This window comes from Calliopsis andreniformis, chromosome 3, assembly GCF_051401765.1.
Source record: "Calliopsis andreniformis isolate RMS-2024a chromosome 3, iyCalAndr_principal, whole genome shotgun sequence".
Lineage (NCBI taxonomy): Eukaryota > Metazoa > Arthropoda > Insecta > Hymenoptera > Andrenidae > Calliopsis > Calliopsis andreniformis.
In genome coordinates, this window is record NC_135064.1 from 11,869,224 (window position 1) to 11,895,077 (window position 25,854).

Below are 25,854 nucleotides of genomic sequence, written 5' to 3' on the forward strand. Positions count from 1 at the left end.
TAAAATAATAAAAATAATATACATACATATATATATTATAACAATGATTCGGTTTCAACTATTATATCACCAAGTCAAAAAAATAAAAATTGAAGTGTTCTATATAACAGAATTTACGAAATGTTAATCCAAAATTACATATTTGGATACTAAAAAATTGTTAAAATTGTCAGTATTACTGATGAACATATAAAATAAAACATAAGATGAAATTATTTATGATATTCACGTATTAAATACTGTTGAATACTTTTACCAGTTAACTTAAAAATACTCTTATTTCTTTTTAGCATTGAAATAGGTGGACTAAATTTTTTTCTTAACACGCTCTTCATTAGTATTTTACTTTCATTAATTTTTTCAATACATTGTTGATTTTTTCCTTCGTTGCAACTAAGTTGCTTTTCTGAAGGTACGTTCTGTAAGAAAGAAATTAATTAAAACAATAAATAATTATTGTTCACAAATATATATTTTTATAATCACAGTTTAAAAAATGGAGCTACAGAAATTTGCGTCATCTTTCAAGTACTATAATTTGTCTTCGAATGTTATATGAATTCTGTAGTTTTTTACATATTTCAAATTTCCATAAATGCATAAAAAAGCGCAGTCTAGTCATAGATCTCACAGAAAATGTAATTGTACAGGAAGTGTTACTTACTTGAAAAACAATATGTACTGGAAGCTGTTTCGCATTAACGCGATCCATCGCGTGTCCAATATTCGATGAAAGTTGTTGCATTAAATTCAAAATCGAGAGATACATCTCTTCCTTCGTCCAATCAGAATTAACAATAATACATGTCACTGGATAAAACTAATAACAAGAAGCGCTGTTTAGCAAATACAACTTCACTTCTTGTTGTCTCGTATAAATTATTATACATTTATTGACCTACCTTCACGTCAGAATATATGCCGAGGCCAATTGCATTATAATACATTTGCTTAGCTAAAGCAATATCAATGTTAACTAATGCAGTGATTAACGCACGATACGTTACTGTATTAAGTATAATGCTGTAATTATCAATTAGTTTTGTAACGTCTACAATCATCTCATGGTCTTTTTTTAACAAGGTCATAGATACTATTTTATTCGCGGGACGCGAAAGATCTAAAATAAAATAAATGTTAGTGATTAAATTTTATACACATTTATTTCATTTATACATACTTTATCTTCTTACCTACTGGATAAAAATTACTACTCTGGTTAATAACTAAAAATTCGAAGAGGAAGAATGCATATTCTAGAGAGAATTTGCAAAATGCATCTAACAAAAGAGCTACTATCCGTGCTCTGATGTAATCGTCTTTCGCATTATTTCGTGGTTTCCATTTATTACGATCAGGATAAATAATATTAGTTTCTGTAAAAAATGAAATGTTTGGAAACAATTGTAAAAGTCAAAATTGATTTTATTTCGTATCTATCTCGTATCAGATAATAGAATTCTAACTCACGTTTAAGTAGTTTGAAAGCCTTAATGGCTTGTCGGTTTGCTAAATAAATCTCGGTAAACAATAAAACTGTACTAGCATCGAACTCAGAGAAGCAACTTTGCACTGTTTGTATAACATTAATATTTTTAAGTAATTTAAATGCTAGTATCCAAAATTCGTTCTCAGCTAAACGAGCCAAGATGTGTTTCATTACATCGAGTAATATTTCATAAGCTACAGTTGTTGCTCCGTATCGGACTGTAATGTCCAAAAAAGACACGACATTAGGTATAATTGCAAATGAAGGCCAAAGGCTCTCGCAGCTAACGCGAATTTTCCTCAGCGGCAGCGAATTCGCAATGAATTGAGAAAATAAACATACAAATTGATATCGATACGAAGAGGTTGCCACAAAAAACCGCTGCGGAAAATTCGCGTTGGTCTGTGAAAGCTTCAATATTTGTTTAAAATACTTTTATTTTATTTGTTTAAGTTTTAGTACAAAAATAATAGCTGATAAAAAGCTTATCATAATTTAATTATGCTAATACTTCAACGAAAATGTTATACTAATAAATACTAGATCATATCTGGTTCACATACAATTAAGTTTTTATTAGTCAAATCGATTGTTTTTCGTTTGGTTTTTGGAGAACTTACTTTTAACAATAAAACTTTAAAACAAGAATAAACATTTTTTCATTCATACAAAATTTACATTTTTTCTTAAACTACTAGGACCATATATCTTTTTTAAGATATACTCAATTATTTCAAATGAAAACTACCATTAATATTTGTCGAGTAGTGTATGCGAGAACAAATTGGTCAAATTATTGTAATTAAATTTTATCTATGTTTAGTTACTTCAATCACCTTCTTCTGTATCTTCTGTATAAAATCGAATGCAAAAATGTTAAAATAAAAAGAATACCAATCTTGCAAAAAGCAAAGTACATAGGAAAAAATGTTTTGTAATAAATCAAGGATTCCGCGATTAATGTTACACTGAACTATTCATTACCTGCAAGCGATACGAGCTCACTCAAATGGAATTGAGAAGATTTTATTTCATTGCACAGAATTTGGTAACATGCACGACTGTAACATGACTTTTGCTCTTTATCCGCTGACTTAAGAATTTTCATAACATGATTACGATCGCCATGTTTTAGTCCTTCTTGAAGACTATGCAGATCTAGATAAAATTTCCAAAATCTTTTTCTAGATAACGGTGAATATGGTTTCGGCAAATCATCTAGAAAGTAAATACGATAATAAATATAATATATTCGAATGTATGAAAATCAGATAATAAACAAGACACTTTACTTGAATTCTTACCTATTGGATGTAATGTGATAAAATTATTTTCATTTTGTGTAGTATTATTATTGTTGTTTGGCTCTTTCGTATTATTGGCTACATTTTTCCATACTTTGGGAGTAGTTACTTCAGAAGCATTACTTATAGGTAATATAAAATCTGTTTGATTTACCTCGTTACTCAAGGTAGGAGAGTTAATACTATCAATAGTCTCTAACGTTGTACTTTCTTTTATCACTTGTTTCTCATTTGCAGTATATTCAAGTAAATTCTTAAAGGATGTTAACAGTTCTTGACTGACGGAATTCTCAGAATTAATTTTATCTATTACATACTCCTTTATATCTTGAATATTCTTTCGTGTGAGTAAACATTCTCGTAAAATATTTTCAATAATTGTTGAATCTAAATATTCTATCTTAATTATTAATGGCTTTAATACATTCCAATATTCACCATTTCTTAGGTAAATACGTATGCGATCCTGTACCAGATTTAAAATCCAATTTACAAACTTAGTGTCATTAATATTGACAATTGCTGTTAAATGTCCTAAAAACTGTTCTATAACAACTCCTCTCCTCTCAAGCAATGCAATGCTCTCCACACCTATTTTATGAGTTATGACATGGAATTCAAATAATTTTTTAAGTACTTTTAATATGCATGTTATGTCGGAAAAATAATATACTAAAGAGTAATAAAATTTCATCACAAATTCGATATAATTCAGTAATATTAATTGCTCTATTGTTTCAAAGAAATATTTTTCATTCTTCGTATATATCGATAACAAATGTAGTAGAGACTGTAAAATAGGAAAAAAGAACATGTTATTAAATAGTTCTCGTTATTATAAACCGAATAAAGTTGAGGAAATAGACTTAAATCGTGTCTTAAATAACGTAAAGCAGAGAATAGAAAAGTATTTAGAGTGTTGGATGATACTCAGACATAATATTGCTACATTTTAAGCAGTACTTCAAAGAAATTGCAAAGCTATTCATGACTACTCTGTATGATTAAAGAAGTTTAAATTCTAAGTATTATTATACATACATCATGCTTAAATTGACAATTTACTCTTTGACATCTGGCATACTTTATGAAACTGAAACAGAAACCTCGAAAAGTAACTGTAAATAATGTTCCTGTTTTTGTAATTTGTTGTTTCTGTGGTGGTGGATAACAAAAAGTCTCTTTGTTCGTTAACACAGGATTTTTTTCGTTAGTAACAGGTTTCCCAAGTCTTAATGCTATTGGCTTTTTCTTTTCCTCTAAAGTATTATTTTCACAGTTATTTGCGTTACAAGTAGCATACGCTTTATTAAATTCAGATGTGGTACTTTCGTAATACTTTTTAAACACATTGTCAGTCATGACATAAGATTTTTCACTGGTACGTTTTGAATTACGGGAATTCTGTGGAATAGATGTAACTGGAACATCATACCTGTAAAAATAAATTGGAAATTGTTACACACCTAATATTGTACAATTTTTTTACAATTGTAAAATTTATTTACAATATTGTAATAAAATTAAAAATACTTACTCTTCTATAAGTGTTGAGTCAGCAAACAGAGAAATGCAGTCACTGTCGTCCTCGTCTTCATAATCCTCTGTACTTTCATTACAATTTGTTTGATCTGAAATCAAAGATTCATCCTTCGTAGGCAATTTTTGCATTTGTGACGGTATTTCTTGCGACTTCCAAGGATTTTGCAATGAATTGTGATTTTGTACATTAGTAGTACCATTAAGAGCCACAATGTGCTCCTGTTCTACTAAACCTGGTGTTATTTTCCCATTCCCTGTTTCTACAATTTGTATGTTTCTATTTTCATTGTCTTCATTATGTGTAAGAATATCTGATTGAGTAACATTTGTAATTCCTATCTTAGGTACTATTTTATCAATGTTTGGTTTCGTAATACTTGACTCATTACAGGTATTAGTTTCTTTACTGTCTTCACATGTAACATTAACACTTTGCAGCCAATGATGTCTATTTAATTTTATTTTTTTTGTGTTTTCATTAGTAATGCATGGACTATCATTTGAGTGTTTTCGTTTTGACAGTCCTGTTATGTATTCATCTAGGGATTCTGGCATGTAATTTATTTTTGTAGTTAGTACTGCCTTATTTGTAACTTTTTGTTCCCTAACAATACTACACTTTTCTTCCGCTTGTGTAACACTACTATTATTGAACATACTTGTATTTGATACAGATATTTTTTTCCTTTCTTTTAAAGATTCATTAGTATTAATATCAGTACGAAATATAGAATTTTGAACAGACACAGGTAGTGAAGAAAATGCAGTATCTGTATCATTATTTGTAGCATTAGGTTTACAAGCTACAAGTGGATTATTCTTAGATGTAATATTCTTTAACGTACATTTTTGTTCATTTATATTTGTTTTCACATGTACATCATTACTACTTTTAATAGAACCTTTAATTTTTATTACTGAGTTCTCTATACGTTTTTCATCACTTTTTTCCAATAAATTACAATTTGTAACACTTGAAATATTTTTCTTAGTAGTTTTATGCTGTACATCAGTCGATTTAAAGACACTTATTTCTGGAAGACTTTTTTGTGCCGAAGCAATATTTTTAAAATCTTCCTGTTCTATATTTTTATCTTTACCAGAAACTACTATATTTTTGCTAATATCTTTCTTTGGTATTTCATGTTTTGTACTACATTTAACTGGTCTCAAATCTAAAATACTTGTTTTAATAGCAAATGGTAATTTCTTTGTTTCTATCGCGTTCTTACTTTCATAATCTTTCAGTTGGTTCTTTAATGTTAAGTCCTGCTCTATATCAGTCATTAAAGATGTATCTTCTGCTTTTGCACCATGATTATGGACAGTATTTGCCGCTTGTACATCTATTGTTCCATTACTTACCATACCATTCATAGGAGTAATTGTTTTTAATAGATCTTCATCATAATGTAAGGTGTTTACAGAATTTATCTGTTTACTGTTCCCTGTTTTACTTCTAATTCGTTTAACATTTTCTTCAGAATCGTATTCGTTTTCTAATTTCATATCATCAGTTTTAATAGACTTATTCCATTCCCAAAATCCAGTTGTGGAAATTGTATCTGAATCTGTTGAGGACTTCCGTCTTCCTTTCACATTTCTGTATACTATATTTAAATTTTCATCATAATTTACAGCCTGCTGTACATTATTTCTTAGTCGTGTCTCATATCTCAATGTTTCTATTTCCATTGTTTCGTCTGCTGGCAGAATAAAATATAAAGTGTATTATTAAATTTGTATTTATATTTTTATAATAGTTTCAGTATTTATTACAATCCTATAGGTAACAATAATCTTATTGAAAGAAAGAAAATTATAGTACTTACCACATTTTGTGTCCAACAATTCAGATTCAGAATTGGTAGTACTTGTAGTCTCGGTAATACTGGTACGATTTGATGCACATTTTTTCTTTTTGCTTCTGTTACTATTACTTCTACCTTTTTTTGCCTTATAATTACCTTTGAATACTTCTACATGTGTATTTAATCTTTTTATGTTATTATTACTTTTACTATGTTTAGTTTCTATAGTTTTATTTGTTGGTACAGTTTCCGATTCCAATTTTTCATTGAATATTGAGAAATCAAATTCATCTGATTCTTTGATGTTTACATTTTTTTCAAGATACATTGATTTAATTTCCTTAGAAACTTTATTTGACTTAATATGCAAGTCCACTTGACTATTGTAATTTTTATTACTTATGGATGGTATTGATACCCTTTGCAATACAACAAGGGGCTTTTTAGGACCCAAAATGTTTCTGTATCTTTGTTGTAATAAGTCTATAATATTGTAGCTATCATTTTCAACCTTAGGACATTTCTTTTTATGTGTTCTACGTTTCTTGCCTTGAGGGCAAGTCTTCTTACTTGTTTTTGTCATTTCTCTTACAGTATTAAGAATTAGCCCATAATACAATTAAATCTTACAACTGCGTTACTAAATCGTTTTCATACAAAAGTAAACATCACACCCTGATGACACAAACAGAAATTAAGATCAATATGCAATTATAATAATTTTTTTAGGGAAAAAAGTTAATTTTTCGTGATACCATAACAAATATTAAAATATTCTTCTACTATAAATATAAATTGCACACTGCACTAATGCTAGAATCATTTCTACAACATTAATTCCGCGGAAAAATCTATACAAAAAAAAAAGTTTCATTAAATAATGAGAACATAAAAACTAATTTCAGAAAAGTTAAATCTGATTTAAGCAATATTATTAGCGAACGTCATTGTATAATTGATAATAAATTCGTTTGTGTTTTTAAAAAAAGTTTACTTTGTCATTTTATCCAAAAAATGCGAAGGATTAAATCACTATGAAAGCAAGCGCTAATATAATGAATTTCAGATGATTTTGGCGAAAAAGACGAGCAAGATTTAAAGCTTTAAATACTCTCGCAGAAGCACATGTCTAACAAAACAATGGCCTTTGTGGCAAGTAAAAAGCGTCATTCTTACCGATCTTCAATCGTTCCTTACTGAAGAACAAACGAAAGACCGATTCTGCTCGAATATTTATATCGACTTTAAAGTCACAAGTTGAACAGCATATAAAATCCAGTGTCCACAACGAAACTCACGTGTACACGAAACATTACTTACTTCTGCGTCTCACCGCGAAAATATTCAAGCGTGCGACAGGCCAGCGAGAATCCCAAGCGTTCGTATATCGATATATCGAAAGTAGTAGTGGTGGGGGTTTTTCTGCTGTTTTCTTAAAACTTTTCACACATTTTTTTAAACAGTTGAAGTTTTCAAATCTAAAATCTTACTACAGATGATAAACTTCGTCAAATTTCGAACTTTCAACGAATAATATTTCGAATGTTTTTGGCCTGAATTTAGTAGTATACTACACGATGTATTTCTCACTATACAATATATTCTTTACTTTAATAAAAAAACAACAATACAAGATATTGTTGATTTAACGTTCACTAAAATTGCGTATTCAATCACTATTTTGTTAAAAAATAGTTTCTCTTTTTGGTCAATTTTTATGAATTATTTTGGATAATGTTATTAGAATCCCTCGTTTACTTGTACCACGTTTCATTCAGGTGCTCCTGCTCTTGATTACCTTGTAAGTACTACTAGCCAATCCGAATGATCCGAACTGAACCTTCGATGTGAAAAGTGTTCACGAATAAAAGGACTTTGTTTACTTTCAGCAGAGGTTTTCTTCTCTGCCTAAAAATTCGATGCCAGGGATATCTTCCAAAAATGGTTTATAAATAAATTTGCAATATATCATGGTTCATAAATTGCAGAAAATTCGTAGTGTTTTTATGTGCAATCGTGTTTTTAAATAATCATAGGATATATTTCGTACGTTCACTTTAAACTGTCAGAATTGAGAATCTCTGCTTAGAGCTTACTCCTTAGAGAAGGAGAAAACATAAACACAACAGAAGTTAAAGAAATGGTGGAATAAAACAGATTGGTGGATCAGCAAGAGTCGAGCCGTTAAAGATGCATATGACGTAATTATTTCTCTTTCATATTATGTTGTACAAAGATTGAATAAATGCGTATTTGTGTGAATTGTAACGAAACACAAGTAATTTCATTAGTTTAGAATGCGTATTACTATTATCTCAGTTACGTATACAGAACATAAATATTCATAGTTTTATAGTCTATACAAGGTGTTTCGCTTACATCTAGGTATATCTAAAGTAAACCAAAATAGCATCTGTATGCTCATTTTTCATATAACAATGGTGCATAAGACAATAATAAACTAAAAAAATTCTGAAATTTCCGCTAATATCGAATCGATATTGGGAAAGACCGTTTGTTTTCAAACTATGAAAAATGTTTTGCATTTTGTTGGAATATTATAATAAAACTGTTAACACATACATACTGATCTTCACTATTGTATGTTTGTATGGAATATTTTAGAAGAGTGCGTCGTGACATTGCGTTTATTGATAATGAAAAGACAAATGAAGGGCAAACCTTCCGAAATATTGATGGAAAAAAACTGGAATGTTCCTAAAAAGATCTTTGTCAGTTTCTCTAAAAACACGTCATTTTCTGGTATATAGTTAGGTATATTATTTTAAAAGCAAAGTGTGCAGACGTTTTTGACTTACTGTAACTTGAACATCGTCAATATTTTCATTATTTTTGTTAACATGAAAACATGTTACATGTAGAAACAAATTATTGTTTTTCTAAAATAGACAAATGTACAATGGAAATAGATAAATTGTTAAAAATACTTAAAAACGAGTTCAATTGTCTATGAGATATCAAATTACATCGAATGCAAACATTTCAGAAAGTATGTATCCATACTCGGATGGTGACAAATATTAATATACAAGATGGATGAATTGAATGGGGGATCACTTAAATATCTGCTTCATTTATTGTTTTATGAAAATACTTCTTGCGACAAAGTTGCACTGTTTCAAGTGGTACATGTAATCATGAAAAGAATTTTTTTATCAACGTCATCTTATTTTTATCAACATCAAGAACATTAATTAATTGAACAAGATACTACATACTAGAGTATGTATTGTGCTTTCCTAGAAAAAGACAGAAATTGACAAGGATCGTTTTCATTATGAGTCCTTCAATTGCAAAATTTTTTCCCGATAATGGCTGTAACATATAAGCTACTTTCGCATATTAATTATGACATGTATAGACACTAGTGGCGAAAAATTTATCCCACCGTAGAGTACATACTTTGTAACGAACTGTAAGAGGTTAAATTAAATTATAAATACAACCAAGAGAAAGTCGTGTCACTGTAAAGAATAAGAATACAAACAACAGACGCGTCCTAACATGTGTAAGCAATCTTTTAGCCAAAGATTATTTGTAATAACCTTTTCGAGAGGCAGACTCGTCTTTTTGTAATAGATGTTAGGGTTTGGAAATACAATAGCGTACCGTAGCGGCACTATGTCTGGAAAAACTCAAGTGGCGCAGTCATAAACCACTTCACTCGCCAGACACGTGCGCTCGCCACTTTCCTACACGGGTCACTTTTACTTTACGACCCACTATTTAACCCAAAAGTTAATTTCTACCGTTAGCTTTGCCTCCCTGTACGAATATTCAGAGAGGGTGAATGAAGAATCCGCTAGCTTTTTCTTTCCCAATCAGCTGTATAGCCACATGTTCAGAAAATTGAAGTGTTGCTGGGTTAAGCCGAAGGACTTCAGGGAGCAAAACAGCTGTAGCTGCAAGTAGACGTCGAGGCCACTTTTTCTTTTTATGGAAATGTATTTTTTTCCAATATGCACAACTGTATTCTGCACATTTGAACGAGTCGAGCGACTATAACTATATGCAGCAGTAAAGGCTTAGCAAACTCTTTGATAATAAAGGCTCAAGGTTGTTTTACAAATGATACAACACCATACAATTATCGTTACGTACAATATTATTCCCAAAGTTATGTTGATAAAAGTACAGTAGAGTATCTATAATGAATGATGATATTGTTATTTGCATGAAATGACTTGGAACATGAGTCAGTCTATCTTCATCTTCGTACTATCTTAATATTTGTAAACGGTATTGTCCAAATTGTTGAAAGCCATTTGCTCGTCAATCCAGTCGCGCACATAGGCAACATTAGCATAGACACCTGGAGTACCATTTTCACCGCAACCGATTCCCCACGCTACGATGCCTGCTTGCACGTACCTATTGGGGTCTTTCGGACTGGGACATACAAGGGGGCTTCCACCGTCACCCTGAAACGTGACAATAAATATGGTCATATCATATAAAAATATAGAGCATGTAATTGCAGTTATATAAATTCGAGGTACCTTGCAAGTATCCTTTCCAAGCTCACCCCCAGCGCAAATAAAACTCTCGTGAAGTATGAAATACTTTCCTAATCTCGTCTTTTGTAAACTGCTCTGACACGTATTGCGCGGTACTATTGGCACCTCCACTTTCTTCAAGATTACCTGGTAATGACCCTCTGCAGCTGAAATATTTACCATTTTAATTAATTTAAGGAATATTTTTCTATTCAAATTTCTATTGATCAACCAAGGATTTATTTAGCAAACTAATTGTTATTCCCCTGAAACTTTGTACGAAAGTAATTAATGCTTACCGAAATTGTTTTTGCCCCAACCACTCGCGAAGCATCGAGATCCATCAAAGACTAGGTTTGGCTCCGGCAGGCAGACAATATCAACATTTTCTGCGTATTCAACTGGCTGGGATAGGATTAAAATGGCAAAATCGTAAAAAAGAGCTCCTTTATGGAATCTTTCATGAACAATTATATTTTGTACGTTGCGATCTTGATGTGGGAAAACTTCGCGTGTCGTTTGCGTGTCCCATTCTCCTGCACGAATCTTCAATTCAGATGGTTGTTTTCTATTACGAAAAATTATTCGTGTTAAGAACAGAAGAGAAATTGATGAGAACTATTTAGAATCGTCCAATTATGAACTCACCCTTGCACGCAGTGAGCGGCTGTTAACACAGCTTGTTTGTGGATCAGCGAACCACCACACTGATAGACATTCAATTTCTTGTTAGCATCTATTACTTCTTCTCTTAAGATAGCTACCATCCACGGAAATTCGCCAAATTCAGCCTCGTTATTTACATTTCCAGTAATTCTGAATCCAACACCGTTAGGATGTCGTTGTCCACAACCATTTCTCGCAATGGGAATTGGATCTCTTTTTCCGGTTGATATCTTGTCTGGTGGCTTACAGCACACATCCAAGTAATTTTCGCAAGGACCAAAGGCTCTGTAGCATAAAAAAAGAATGTTATATACACTACCCTCCATTGTGTAAGTAGATAAGAAGTTCACACACTCACACAACTAGACGACAATTGCATTAACCCTTATTGGTTAGGCCAGACGCACATGACCGACAATTAGTAAACCACAATTTTGTCGGTTCTAAAGGCTAATTACAGACTGGGTTACAATTGTTAGGAATTTTATGTATCAACTGTCTTTTGATTTATCAAGTAAAAAAAGAAGGATTGTTGTTGTCGTCATGTGTGATTCCAGTGATTATATCTTGGGTTGTAAACGGCCCGACTATGGAGAAAAGCAATATCTATTACAAATATTTTATTGCAAAATGTTCAAAATTATTCAAAGATGCAAACAATTCAGTTTGAGATTGTTCTATGGTTACTGCCTCTCTTCATAGTTGGATAGAAAATTGTCATTCACCAATTGTCGGTTGTGTGCGCCTGGCCTTTATACGTCATTTCTGTTGTGATATTGTAATTGTACTATATACAATCAACGGCAAATGACAATATTTTTTCATTATAAACTCGAACCTATTTTCATCAGATCTTAGAACTATTATCTCATTTTCTTTGAGTCATCGTTAACAGAATAAACATAAATCATAGAAAAATGAATTGATCTCAAACATGTGTCCACTTTTACAAACATTTAGACACTTTTAAGAAATTCGGGAAAGTATAACGAATAAAGGTGACGTATACAAAATATTAACGTAATAAGGGTTATAATAAAGACAGTCTCATGCGGCGTGCATAAATAAAATGAACAATTTGTACAACATATATAAGAAGAGAAAATGTGTGTTTTGTTAGCTGAAGAACTGTTAAGCATGCACTATTCATTTCGATTAGAGGTACTTGACGTAAGTATGTACTTGGTTTCAAGGACTTTAGACACTATGGAGGCTGTCGTATCTAAAAGAGGTCATCTGATCCTCTTCAGTTGAGACACTACAAAAAAATATTTCGTACAGTGCTTGAATGGTGTTAAAAGATATCCATGTATTAGGTAACATTTCTGTCCTAATATAATTTTCAGTTTTCACTGATCAATTATTTATGCTTTCGAGAATTTATATTTTACTTCAATTTTGACAGTGAAAGGTTGCCTTCGGGTTGTACTGTGCAAAAAAGAACTATTCATTTATGTGTAAAAGAACATACATAGAAACGTAACTTTAAAAATTAGGAAAGAAAAGAATTGACTTGGGACAAAACTGTCTCTTGCAGCGTTTTCGTCTTTTTGTGACATTTTTGCACCCGAAATATTTGTTCCACCATTACAACTGAAGAATGTCATTAAATACTACGTTAAACAACTTCTGGAGCCCGATCTCTAAACGACAGCCTACTTGGAGTTCTGTTCACAAGAGGATAGCTCTCTTCACAAAATTGTATATAATATAATATGATAATTCTCTCAAGTTCTGATAGTTCTCTCAAGTACTGTTCACAAAAGTGGGATACCGTAAGCAGACGGTTGATCTAAAAAAATTGTCCTACGGCTATAAATTCGCCAGTGAACACAAAGCCTACATCTATATCGGGGAAGCACTATATCCATGGTATACCAAATACATCGTCAAAATAGTGCAGGGAGTTTGCCCTAGAGACTAGTCTTTGAAAAACTCACTCCTTTTCTGACACACGTATATTAGTGTTAAAATTGGACCTAATATCAATCAGATCCATTCCGTTGTCCGTAATGGTCCCGTTGCGACACTGATAATATGGCACACATTCGCAATCATCAGGTTTCGGCTTTTTCGTATTATCTGTCCCCAGGATAGTTGTTGGAGTCGTAGTCTGCTGTGAATTGCCAAATACGCTCGAGATCAAATCACTCAAATTATCCGTTGTTACTGATGGTTTGTTCGCGGAAGGAGGTGTGCCGAACACATTTGTTATTAACGAATCTAGGCCCTGATCGACGTTTGGCTTGCTTTGCTGAGGCGCTGGCACTGCTAGACAAGAGCTGAGCAGAGCCAGCGTCATTGGTATTGTCCACATTGTGATTCTGGTGGTCCTGAAAAATCGATATTTTCTTTTTAATAACGATTAATAATATATAATAAATTGTAGATTTCTTTTTCTACAAGTATTTTTACAGTGTGATCCGCCTAAAGGTACCTAAACATCTCCTAAAGTTGTAATGATATAAAAATATTCTGTATTATATTTGTATGTGCTATTATTGTAATGTATATGTATATGAAAGCTTAAAATGAGATAAATGAAAGAAAAAATATAATCTCGTTTATCATTATAAATAACGTTCTGTAACTTCTTCAGAATTAGTTTATGGACCTATACTAACGTGTTATATATTGTTTATTTTAAACAGTGCAGATACACATAAATTGATCAACTCTTTTTCAAATCGTTCAATATCCATCATCGATTTAAACATTCATGTAAAAAAACAAAAAGTGACTTCTTATCTTCTCTATGAAACAACTTCGCGCAAAGCCAGAGGTCAAATTAAATTACGCAATTATCACACTTCACTACACTTAGTTAAACAAAGTGTAGTTAACTAAGTTAAGTTGTGAATATTTTGATCCAACATATTCCAAGGCCATTTTGCTGAATGCATCGTGGGAAATTATCAGTGGACTATTACACTATCATACATTGTTTTCTTTTTATTTTCTATATAAATAATGATGACTTCATGGACCCATGGATGAAACCGGTGATGCGAGATGTTGAAAAACAAGTTAAACGCGTATGACAAGGTAGAATTTAGCCGCGGGGTAGCCTTGAATTATCAGACCTTGCTTCAACCATACGAATGAAGCTTTTTTTTAAATTGTAGGATAATTGTAATATCTTTAAGGCTCCCGTATATTAATGATTCTTTTTAATGAATACTCACGTAAACGTTGATATTTGCTTCTAATTAGAGATCGAGGAGGAAGATGATCTTGATAAAATTGCGTAATAGAGAAGCTACATATAAACTTGAATTTTTCTTTCCTAGGAAGTACCTCTATAATAATTATATACTATATATAATAATAATTCATCCATTTGCATCATATAGAAAAATAAAAAATATGTCCTTATCATTAAATGTGCTTTTTAAATTCCAACAAAATTATTTCACTTAAATTTCCATTACCCAGTATTTCGAGATCAATGGAGCCCAAATCTATTGAAACCTATTTGAACTACCTATGCAAATTCGTGACTCTATTTGAATTGGAACGTTCACTACTGACGCAAATGGACTGAAAACGCATACGTGTATTTTGAAAATACTGATCAGTACATATATGTTCTAATGATGCAAATGGGTTAAAAGAATCCAAAACCGAAAAAGTGGTTATAAGAATACTTAGTTACGATCGTGCGATAAAAAACGGAGCAATAACAATCATGGTTGAGAGCACATGAGTTTTAATTTAACCCTTTTTTCCCCAAATTATTTAACAGCTACAAAACATATTTATATTTTGTGCACTTCAATACTCATTTATATGTATGATATTATGTAAATAATCAAGAAAGTTCTGTTGCTTTTGAAGGTAAAATAAGATCGCTTATATTATAATAATTATCAGTTGTATAAAATTAAAATTTATAAATTAGCTTCTTGTTAAAAAAATATTTTATTACTTTTGAAGTTAAAATAAGATTGTATTATATTATAAAGTGGAATTTATAAATTAGCTTCTCACTGGGAAAGGGTAGTTCAATATCAAAATGAGGACCAATCACTCTCAATTAAAATTTTGGGTATTCGACGCGTTTTGTTGCATCTGTTCTGAATAAGTACACGCTACAAACTCCTAATCCTGCAAGTAATGCGCTTAAACAAAATAAGAAGCATCTCTCCGAAGATAATTTTCGCATCAATAACTTGTTTTTCTAGAAATTGGAAAAAACGAAAGAGTAATTTCAATCAGTGACGAGTTTATAACTAAGAGATTCTGTATATTTAAATATAAACTGACAGTAGTATGAGGTCAAGAAATAAGTGAGATACGAGAATATAGAGACGCGTATTGATAACACAATTTTCCTGTTCGAAATTTCCATAATTTATCGCAATCATACAAAGATGTTATATATAGTATACTATACACATCATGAGTAACGCAATACGTACAAGCGCTGAGTCAAAGGATTTTCAAAAGGAAAAGTATCCAACAATCCAATTCGCAACCGTTAAATGTAAACGAACTTCACTGAAAGGTTAGCCACGTACTGAACTAAGAATGAAGGAAAAGGAATCGCTGTCTTTCTTTTTTGGAAAAAAATTATATAAGCATCATTCCTTGATTCAATGACCACAGCATCACGGCAAAGCCAAGATTCAAGATGTTCGACATTGACCTTTGTCTCAGAAACTGGCCTTCGTGATCACGAGACCATTATGAAAGTACTATCAGCCGTCAAACTGGTTACCGAAACCCACAAGCACGTGCCAATAACATCACTGAACTCTATTATAGTTGTTTCTTATTGTAGGTGTAGGTCTACTTAAAGAAAGATCGATGCAACCGCCGGTTCAATGTACGAACACGAAACTCGTATTGGAGAACCTCGGTCAACCACAATAACTATTGCTGAAGACATCTCCTAATTGTAAATTCATTATAGTTCAATTAACAGTCGTCCAAAATCCCAATAATGTATCGATTTTTGTTTAGAATTTTGTTAGGAAGCTTCGAGTGGGGCTACTGTAAATTATATTTACTACAAAGATGCTATTAATATCTCTCTAAAGCCACGATCACAATTTATTTTATTTTTTTTAACTTATAGATTTTAGAATCCTCCAGATCGTCCACGTTGAACCAAACCCTCGAGTACTGCTGAAGTGACGAAAACAATAGGCTACTCACCGCGAGTTAATCCCAGATATTCAGCAACAAAGCTTCTCTCCAAGGAGCAACGTACGTATGCAATGTGCTGGACACTGGATACTGGATCTGCGATTTGCTCGTTTACAGATATAAGAGCTGAGCCCCGATCACATATGAGAATTCCCCCACTCGTTCTCGCGATTCCTTGATTTCTCATCGTTGTGTCGTCATACATGTGTGCGTAGCTTCTTAGCAGGATGGCTTTAGCCTTATAGGTCGCACAAGAAAGGTGGTATTCCCCGTGCGAACCTCGATTACAGAATTGATATAATTTTCCTGGAAATATTCGGGTAACGGAGGGATTAACCTTCCTTTTAATGTCATCATACAGAGAATTTTGAGGGATATTAGCAAATCGTTGTCCTGATTTTAAGCCCTAATTGGTATCTACAATATGGAGTTCATTGAGATTTGAGTAGTTGATGATAGCTTATGTTAAGCGTATATCGTATTCAAACTAAGAATTGTGAGGTAAAATCGATGGAAAATTATGAATACCTTGGCATAAGAATTAATTTTGAAACGAAAAGACTCAATTTCCACTTGTAATACTTTTTGTCTGGTTTATATTTCTCGTGGAAACAGGTCCTATGGAAGTAAACAAGGACACTTGTACTAAATAGTTTTTTTGTTGATAAAAGTAGTATTACTCATGATACTTTTTCATTTCTTCACTCTTAAGTTACCAACATATCCGAGTATTTAATTTCAGACGTCGTTGCTATGAAACGTGCTCAGCATTCGATACGTTCTCGGAATTCGCTACTTTTTCTATGTTAAGGTCAAATATGGTCCTCAAACAAGAATCTCAGAACATGTTACAGATAAGAAAATCCAGTTTTGAATACAGGTAGAGGAACTGGCTAATTATTCTCGGTGAAATTAAAATTAAAAAAAAAGTTGAATTTTCTCATCATTAGCTAACTACATATTGCATTCTGATTTACATTTTTCGCGAGACTCCCAGCGCGCATTAAATTTTCCATCTTCCGCTAGATGTCGTATCAATAGGAATGAGATACTATCGCCGTCGCAATAAATTTCAAACGCAGTTTTGAAAAGAATGAATACACATACACGTTTCACACTAAAAATAGGTCACAATAAGGCGCATCACTTAATGGTTATTAAATGCTCATGCAGATTTTGCGATAATTCGTATCGCTGTACTCGCATCATGTTGCACGGCACGCTATGCAATATGCTAAAATTTGCATTCTATCGAAATAGAGGTGCAATCGGTATTTTCTTCTAGTAAAATAGTACAAATATTTAGTTATGAATAAAATTTTTGTTTAAAGGTGATGTAAGATACTCAGCGTATATTCAAGTAAAGTACATGTGTAATGCGAGGGTATACAAAATTAAATATAAAAAGTGGAAAGTATAGATATTTCTATAACATAATATGAACGAAAGGTATACTTATTATTAAAGAAAAAAAAACAAACTTCCACCGTGACAATGTGACTTTTTGTGCACATTGCCGTGACCAGGATTCGAACCTGGGTTACTACGGCCACAACGTAGGGTCCTAACCACTAGACGATCACGGCTATTGGAAGACTTGTTAGACTTGTTCAAACTTTTCGGTAACATGGCGGTTCAAGATAATACATAGTATTTCATTTATATTTGTATTATATTACTAATTGTGTTTATAATTAAATTATATTTTTTTGGAAAATTTCTGTACTGACATTTGGCAAAATTTAAACATAGAATATACTATATAGCGTATATGATGAATGATATAATAAATATAAATCTTTCAGTAGCCAAATTTCGAATCAATTCACTTTTTTTACAATTCTTTAAAAAAAATTTTATAAAATGTCGACTGACTTTAAACAATACTTTAAACAATAGCTTTGAAAAAATACTAATTAACATAATTATCGTTAGTTTCGTAAATGGTCTTACTATAATATGGTAAGATTCCTTTATTTTCCGTTAATTATTTGACCATCGTTAATAATTATTATTAACTGATACATCATACATTACAATTGACAAAAAGGACTAGATAAATGAATCATGAATTTGCTTCGAAAATACTGTTCGATGATGACTAAATGTCTGTTTAGTGTCACCAGTCACCACAGGACTTCACGCTCCATATGCCGCTAATTGTTGCCCGATCCATTGTGTGTATTGTGCGACGTTTGCGTAGACAGCAGGTACGTTCGACGTGCCACAACCGATTCCCCAAGACACAATCCCAGCCTGAGTAAAAAAACCAGTTACTGTAACATTTATGGGCAATCATGTTTAATTGCTTTTTACATATAGGTGAACAAAAACTATAGGTAAGCAGATAATTCACTAACATAGTCAATTTATTTACAACCCCTCTGCTTACTTGAAAGTATTGTCCAGTGGCTGTTGGGCAGACCAGGGGACCGCCACCGTCTCCCCTACACGTATCCTTATTTTCTTCACCTCCTGCACAAATGAACGATCCATGCAGCTGAAAATACGAGCCTAGCTTCGTTGTCCTTAATCGAGCTTGACATTCGCCTCTGTCAATTAAAGGCAGCTCCACCTTTCGCAGTGCGGTTTGATACGTACCACCTGTATTTATCAAATTAAGGAATCCAGCAAAAATCCAGAGACTAACAAAAAAAAACAACTATTGTGTCCTCACCGAACGAGCTTCTTCCCCACCCTGTCCCCAGGCACCTAGCTCCTGCTGCGAAAGTCGACCCCTGTTGCGCTATACAAATAGGAACGACATTTGCACTCTTGTTAACTGGTTTGTCCAGAATTAATAACGCGATGTCGTTGAACAAAGCAGCGCTGTAAAACTGCGGATGAGGAATCACGGTTTTCACGTTAACCTGTTGATAAGGTATTGGCTGATTGCCAGGTTGGCTCTCCAAGTCCAGCTGGCCGATACGTGCCACTAATCTGCTGTTGTCACGGCTAAAAAAAGTCATTCAGGTCTTAATTATCCCCCAATTCACGACGCTGTCCTACTTACCCAGTGACACAGTGTGCAGCCGTAAGGACAGCCGAATTGGTGATTAGGGATCCGCCGCACTGAAACAGGTATTTGCCATCTGGTTGTATCGTTAAAAGAGCTACCATCCACGGAAACTCTGCGAAATATGTTCGTCCGCTATCCGCAGGGTAAGGTTGTGCTGTAAAAACAAAAACCAGATGTGTCGAACGGTCTACCCTTAATTGCAACCATTCAGGCGTTTTCAGGGAGGCAAAAAACTACCTGGCGCGAATGTTTTATTCTGAACGCCACATCCGACCTGCGAGAACGAAGCTTCCCCATTTACTATGTTCTGCGCTACATCCGTAGACAAATCGCGGCCTCTTTGCCCGTTAATCGAGATAGCTCGGCAGCAAACTTCATCAGCGGATGTGCAAATCTGGGAGAATCTGGGATCAATGGCCCCAGCATTGTCCAAACTAACCGCATTTCCTTGAGCACACAACCAACTCTTCATGCAGTAACAAGCCTGGGGCGTGCCAGGGAACTTGATAGGTCCCACTACCACTGGAATCCCGTTTGAATACACTGGATTCGTCCCCTGACAACAGGTGTTGGAAATAGGACATGTTTGTTGAGGATAGGTCACCACGGGATTCACGAGTCCAAGGTTAGCAGAAATCGCAACTGGAGTGAGGCACTGGATCGTACCCCCACACAACACGCAAATCTGTGGCGAGGCGACCGATGGATTCGTGTACTGGATTACACTGGATGGTTTACAGCACACCTGATCGTTACTAGGGCACTGAATGTTCTGTAAACGAGGACTAATCACACCTTCCCCTGATGTTCCAACGATACCATTTGGGTCGCATTGTGACGGAAGCACGCAAACACAGACCGTAGTGATTGGTACTTCCTGCGTGGTTGGAAAAATCACCGGTGGAAGAGTAGACGTGGTTGTGGTGGTCGATGGGGTTGTAGTGGTTGTAGTCGTGGTCGTAGGTTTGGTTGTTGTTTTCATAGTTGTGGTTGTAGTAGTTGTAGTTGTAGTTGTAGTAGTTGTTGCATTTACGAGGCGGCAACATACTTCTAAATCTCCCGTGCATCTTCGATATCTGGATCACAATTAGAGATTTCTACTTTGTTAATTGAAACTCTATTTTCTTTCAATAAGAAATACTTAACTTACCGAATGTCGATCGTTCCGATACCATCCGTGGTGACTGTGCCATTGATACTACAAAGATAATAGGGTACGCAAACACAATTCGTAGGTGGTGGACTGGTTGGGATTGTCTCTATCTTCTGCACGTGTGTCTTCAGTTTCAGTAAATGGAATAGGAAGAGGGGAGGTGACTTCCTGCGGGACAACTTGTCCCATAGTTTTGCGATATTTTGGTTTTGTTTCTCTAACGACATCGTTTCTAAACTCAATGCGATTAAGGCAACGCACAACAGCGTAAAAACCCGCGACATGACTTGTTTCCTACCCAGTGGTTCGTTCTCTATTGAACGATTTTTAACGTGAGTCGACGTTTATGTATACAGGATGTGTCGGTGTTTCCTGACATACTTGGAGTATCCAGATTTAGATAGGAAGTTAATCGTTACCTTTGTTGCACGGGCTAAATGTTTAGTTTTTACGAGTATGCAGAGGTAACTATGTCATAGATTGCAGATGAGCTCAAAGATGTAGAAAGATTAGAACGTCCTTAGTTGTTTGCTTATTAATGGTAGATATATACGTATGTATGTGCTGCTACGCAAGTATGTATGTACTCATGCATGTGCTCACAAGTGTAATACTATATATGTAAATAAAAAACTTATTCATATTTATGATATGAACATGCTACGTGGTCACCAATTCAAATTAATTCGTGCAATATCGTGAGCAACCTATAAGAATAAAATATCATAGAGAAAGAGCGGTGTCTGAACTTGTGAATAACACCAATACTAATAAAATTATTCGTTCATTTATATATCTTAAGATTTTAAAAAATGCTATTCATAACATTATATTTACTTTTTTAACTTCTTATTTCATAAAGTTCATTAAATAGACTTCTGCGCAATTATTAATGAAAATCGATCGAATAATTCCAATACAAAACATTTACAATGAATTTTGCCACTAGGCGCGCAGAAACGATTATAAAAACCTCTCGTAACAAGTACAATAACTGACCTACTTACCTAGCAAGCGAGGGAAAAATGTTTAGGTGTCAATATAGATTATCATTGCGTTGTGCCAATCTGAGACACATCTACAACGAATAATATGCATATACATTGTAATTAGTGTAAAATTAATGACTCACAGTACAGCAAGCGTCAAAAAAACTTATGTAACTAATTAACACAGACTAGATAAAGCTAAATTGCTTCTACCAATCCCATACGTAGGAAACGAGTTGTGTCTGCGATGCGATGTTATACAAAACGCGGCCAGCTTCCACGAAACAGTTTGTCACGCAAGCTTTAATGACTTACATTCGTAAAACGTTATTTTCTTTTTTATCTTAAATTATTTGCGTGCCACGTTCCATCGATTCTGAATGGATAGATTTCAGAATATTTCAATTGTGTAAAAAGAAAGCAATGTAGTTGAATTTTCAACACGATATTCCGAAAGCAATTGGACGCTGATGTCTGCCGACGGCACGAGCTCTCACAAATACACTGGTATATTTATTCTTTAATATAGTTAGATAGTATTTATAATTTATAAAACGTATGCTATGGATAAAAATAAACTAGTTCGTAATATTATATTGTCGTAAATATAACTAAATAATGAAAAGAAGCATTTATTTCTTTTACGTCGAGTAGTACAATTATGCCAAGATGCTCTTTGAAGATGTATTATATATCGATAACAAAATATAAAAGTATGTAGATATCTAAAGCGAAATTCGATAGTTATTTGTCTGTTCTATCATTATTTCCCAATTTTAGAGATATTTATAAGCTCAGAATCGATATGATTTTTACACTCGAAAATAAACTAATTACTAACTTTAATTATTTCCTTGTAAGCTCAATAATATGACTCAACTTTGACGCAATTGCAGACCGTAGTGTTAATTCTTTACATATACTACCTGTCAGTAGTACATACTAAATAGTAGAAAATTGTGAATGATACGAAGGATAAAAAAGGAAGCGCACAGGGAAAATAAAAAAGCAGTTATTTAAAGTACAAATATTCTTTTTCAAACATCAAAATATCATAATACATATTATTAGACTACATACACTTAAATAACATAAAGAATAATATAATAATAGTGGTAACAATAATAATATAACATTAATGATGAAAAATGACAAATACAAATACATATATGTACTCATATATGTATACGTATATATTGTGACGGTAGTACGCAAAATGTACTTAAAATAACAATACAATGGCGAGTGCACACAAGTATCATCATAAAAGATCAGCAACGATTCTGAGTAGAAACCAAATCAAAATATAACTCGTCATTCATTTTGATTTGCATGAATCCAAAATAAACAAGCATTCATTATTATTATCATCAAATTAGAAAATCGACTTTGGCTTGATCTGAAAATCTCTCGTTCAATTATTTACCTGTCGGTGCCTCACCATTATCTAACAAAGGTGGAGTATGCGACTACATATAAAGAGACAATCGCAGTGGTAATTAACATTTGTACAATTCTTATGGAACAAGCTCAGGAAGTGTTAGGATATATTGACAGTGAAAATCAGTATGGGATGCACAACGTAATAACTATTGGAAGTAGCTCTGTACGTCGGGTCTCCTGTGCCATCATTATTACGTACGTTATCACCTGCAACTCTTAATCATAAACCTCCCGCTCGTGTTGAATTACAATAACGTCATCTCGCTCTTTATTGTGAATCATTCACTCCAAGTGTGACGCCTGCAATTTACAACGGCCACAGGAGACCCTTTTACAACTATTATTTTCTTATATTGCATATAAATGAAAAATCACACTCAATATTACCTACATGTAATGTATTACCTCTATTTAATGTTCTTAGGGCAAAAAGCGCAATTTCGTTTCTCTCTCGTGCCTTTTTAAACAATAATACTTGTTACTACTGTTTTGACCTATTCTATACAGAGTCGAGCATTAACAGTCTTGATAAATAATTCTTAACATATTGACTTCTAATCCTTCACGATTCTAGCTTAATCTAAAGTTAATAAATTCAACATAGAAAAGCTTTATCTTTATCGTTCTAAAACAAGAACGTTAGACATAAGTCGCGAAGGTTCGAAGGACCAGAAGCATTTTTGGCTTAGTTTCAATATTTGTCCCACACGTTAATGCAATTGTCAGACTTATTCAATAACACATACATATATCCTAACACACTATTACTATAGGAACATTATTTATAATGAATGTAGTAATGCATGGCTAATCGATGTATAGAAATTTATGAGCTTGTATTTCTTCTAGTTTATTATCAAAATTCTCATGAATTCAAATTAAAAGTTGCAATGTGAAAATCGGTTGAAACACGGTGAAAATTCATATTTTAACATCAACACACTATGCAGAGTGTGAATGTTGTGTTCTGTGTGCATAAACAGATTGAACTATTGAAGATCGTAAAAAAATATTTAAATTACTATTTTTGAAACCGTCGAATTTATACTATAGCTTCATTTGATAAAAAACCACTGTTGATTAACAAGAGGTATTTTTCATTACGTGCAATTCGTAACTCTTCGGTTACCAATTGTACGATTATTGATCACCTAAAACTATTTGATGTCTAATTTCTTTATCCTATCAAAACGGTCCAAAGAGGCTGTTACCTTCTAAACACATCTGTTTTTAATTAATGCAACACCGAGTTAAACCTAAATTAAAGATATCATTGCAACATTATTTTTACCCTAACCTTACAAACTACATAATATACAAAATGGAATCATTGATAAATATGTTCTACATTTATATATAATAAAGTATGGTATGGTTTTAATTATTCACGGTCAATTACCGTCAAAAAGCTAATCCAAAACTGAAATTTCGAAAATACATGCACGACTCGTTCCATGAGAGTGCAAAGAGTTTGCAGCAATCTCGCTGCGCAAAGGGCTCCCCCTTTTCTGATCACACGTGTCTTTTTTAGAATTGTCGACACAAATGGAACAAAAAAAAAGCCACTGCCTGGGAAGAGCGTCGATCCGACCATTAGCCAATCCAAGTACCACGAACAAAAGAAGGTGGGTAAACATATGGAAGCATTCACTATAGATTTGTCAAATGACCTTCGGATGGACTCACAGCCGGATTCGCAGGAACGAGAGGCTTTTCTTGCATATGTATGTGTGTTTACAATTCTACGAAAAACACGATGTATTCAGGAAGAGAAAGGGATGACTACTATTAAACCTGAGCAGTAATTAGAGACAATATGATGCTCATAGAAATTGTTTTTGTGATTAAGGTTTGCTTAAGACTAACCCAGAGTTTGATAGGTTAAAAATGAAACGAGAATGCTGCAAACTCGTTATATTATATACACGTATATATCTAGTTTAAATCTCAAACATCGCCATCTTTGTTTCTTAACTTTTAAGAATACATTTTAAAAGGAACTTTATTTTTCGCTGGCTTTTGACATTTGTCAACCATTTTAATAATGAAGTTTATCTTCAAAGAAAAAGAAAAATCTCCTCTAATTACGTACTTAGTTAAACATTAAGTTTGTACAGTTACGTTAAACGTTGAATTTAACACAGTCTCTGTATTGAAGCAAACGTTTAGTTACGAATAAAAGAGGATCACGATTTTCTTTATAAATATATGGAATGTCATTCTAATACTAATCGTTGTATTGTAAATCTTTACTGTGCCATAAATTAATCCAGAAATCAAAATTTAATTTGTCCTCTGTTTCTTTCTAAACGTCATAATTAGTCCAGATAAAAATGAAGAAATCAGAAGATATATAGAGTTTTGCTATTAAACGATTTGCAGGGAATCTGGATGCATAAATGTCAGAAATTTATACCTCTCATAAAAAAGATAGTCTTTGCATTATCACAGTAATCGTTTGATTCTTTAAATTCTGTTTTCTTATAAACATCTAAAATTCTCTAGAAAAATACCATAATACGAGGTAAAGATGTTCACGAATTTTATGCTAAATATAGTTAAACTGTAGTAATGTCAATACGTGTAAATATACGTATATACTGAATTTAAAAAAAAAGGAAATAGTATCAAATGCTGGCTTAAATGTAGATAAAAGTTTAGATATAATGCACGTGTCCACATACGTCTTCTTTATGTTCCAAATTTACGAAATCGAACTACTTCGTAACGATGACAAAGTCTTATTCTGTTTGTTAATAAATTTTAATAT

At 33.0% G+C, this 25,854-nt stretch overlaps 3 protein-coding genes and 1 non-coding gene across 5 annotated transcripts; all 4 read right to left on the reverse strand.

The window, feature by feature from the left end:
• Window positions 1-123: 123 nt before the first annotated feature.
• On the reverse strand, window positions 124-1,660 carry LOC143177284 (uncharacterized). Its single transcript, XM_076375149.1, has 6 exons — window positions 1,471-1,660; window positions 1,194-1,376; window positions 903-1,120; window positions 665-820; window positions 257-419; window positions 124-149 (listed from the first exon to the last, which is right to left on the reverse strand). The coding sequence occupies exons 1-6, from the start codon at window positions 1,658-1,660 to the stop codon at window positions 124-126; spliced, it is 936 nt and encodes a 311-aa protein (XP_076231264.1).
• An 8,594-nt stretch (window positions 1,661-10,254) lies between these two features.
• Window positions 10,255-16,587, reverse strand: LOC143188606 (phenoloxidase-activating factor 2). Of its 2 annotated transcripts, none has more exons than XM_076392935.1 (6): window positions 16,490-16,587; window positions 13,309-13,662; window positions 11,312-11,614; window positions 10,963-11,231; window positions 10,667-10,830; window positions 10,255-10,588 (listed from the first exon to the last, which is right to left on the reverse strand). In XM_076392935.1, the coding sequence occupies exons 2-6, from the start codon at window positions 13,644-13,646 to the stop codon at window positions 10,391-10,393; spliced, it is 1,272 nt and encodes a 423-aa protein (XP_076249050.1). In that variant the 5' UTR covers window positions 13,647-13,662; window positions 16,490-16,587; the 3' UTR covers window positions 10,255-10,390. The 2 variants fall into 2 exon arrangements, with proteins under 2 accessions (XP_076249050.1, XP_076249049.1); XM_076392934.1 differs by having other exon boundaries at window positions 13,270-13,662.
• Window positions 16,588-17,994: 1,407 nt separating this feature from the next.
• Window positions 17,995-18,066, reverse strand: Trnah-gug (transfer RNA histidin (anticodon GUG)). The gene has a single exon. It is a non-coding gene; the product is annotated as a tRNA-His (tRNA).
• Window positions 18,067-18,461: 395 nt separating this feature from the next.
• Window positions 18,462-20,996, reverse strand: LOC143177285 (uncharacterized; the record flags this gene model as incomplete). The annotated part of the gene is made up of 6 exons (XM_076375151.1): window positions 18,462-18,736; window positions 18,873-19,084; window positions 19,158-19,435; window positions 19,494-19,653; window positions 19,737-20,575; window positions 20,650-20,996. Coding segments are annotated over 6 exons (1,953 nt in total), but the record flags the coding sequence as incomplete, so codon positions are not given.
• Window positions 20,997-25,854: the final 4,858 nt, after the last annotated feature.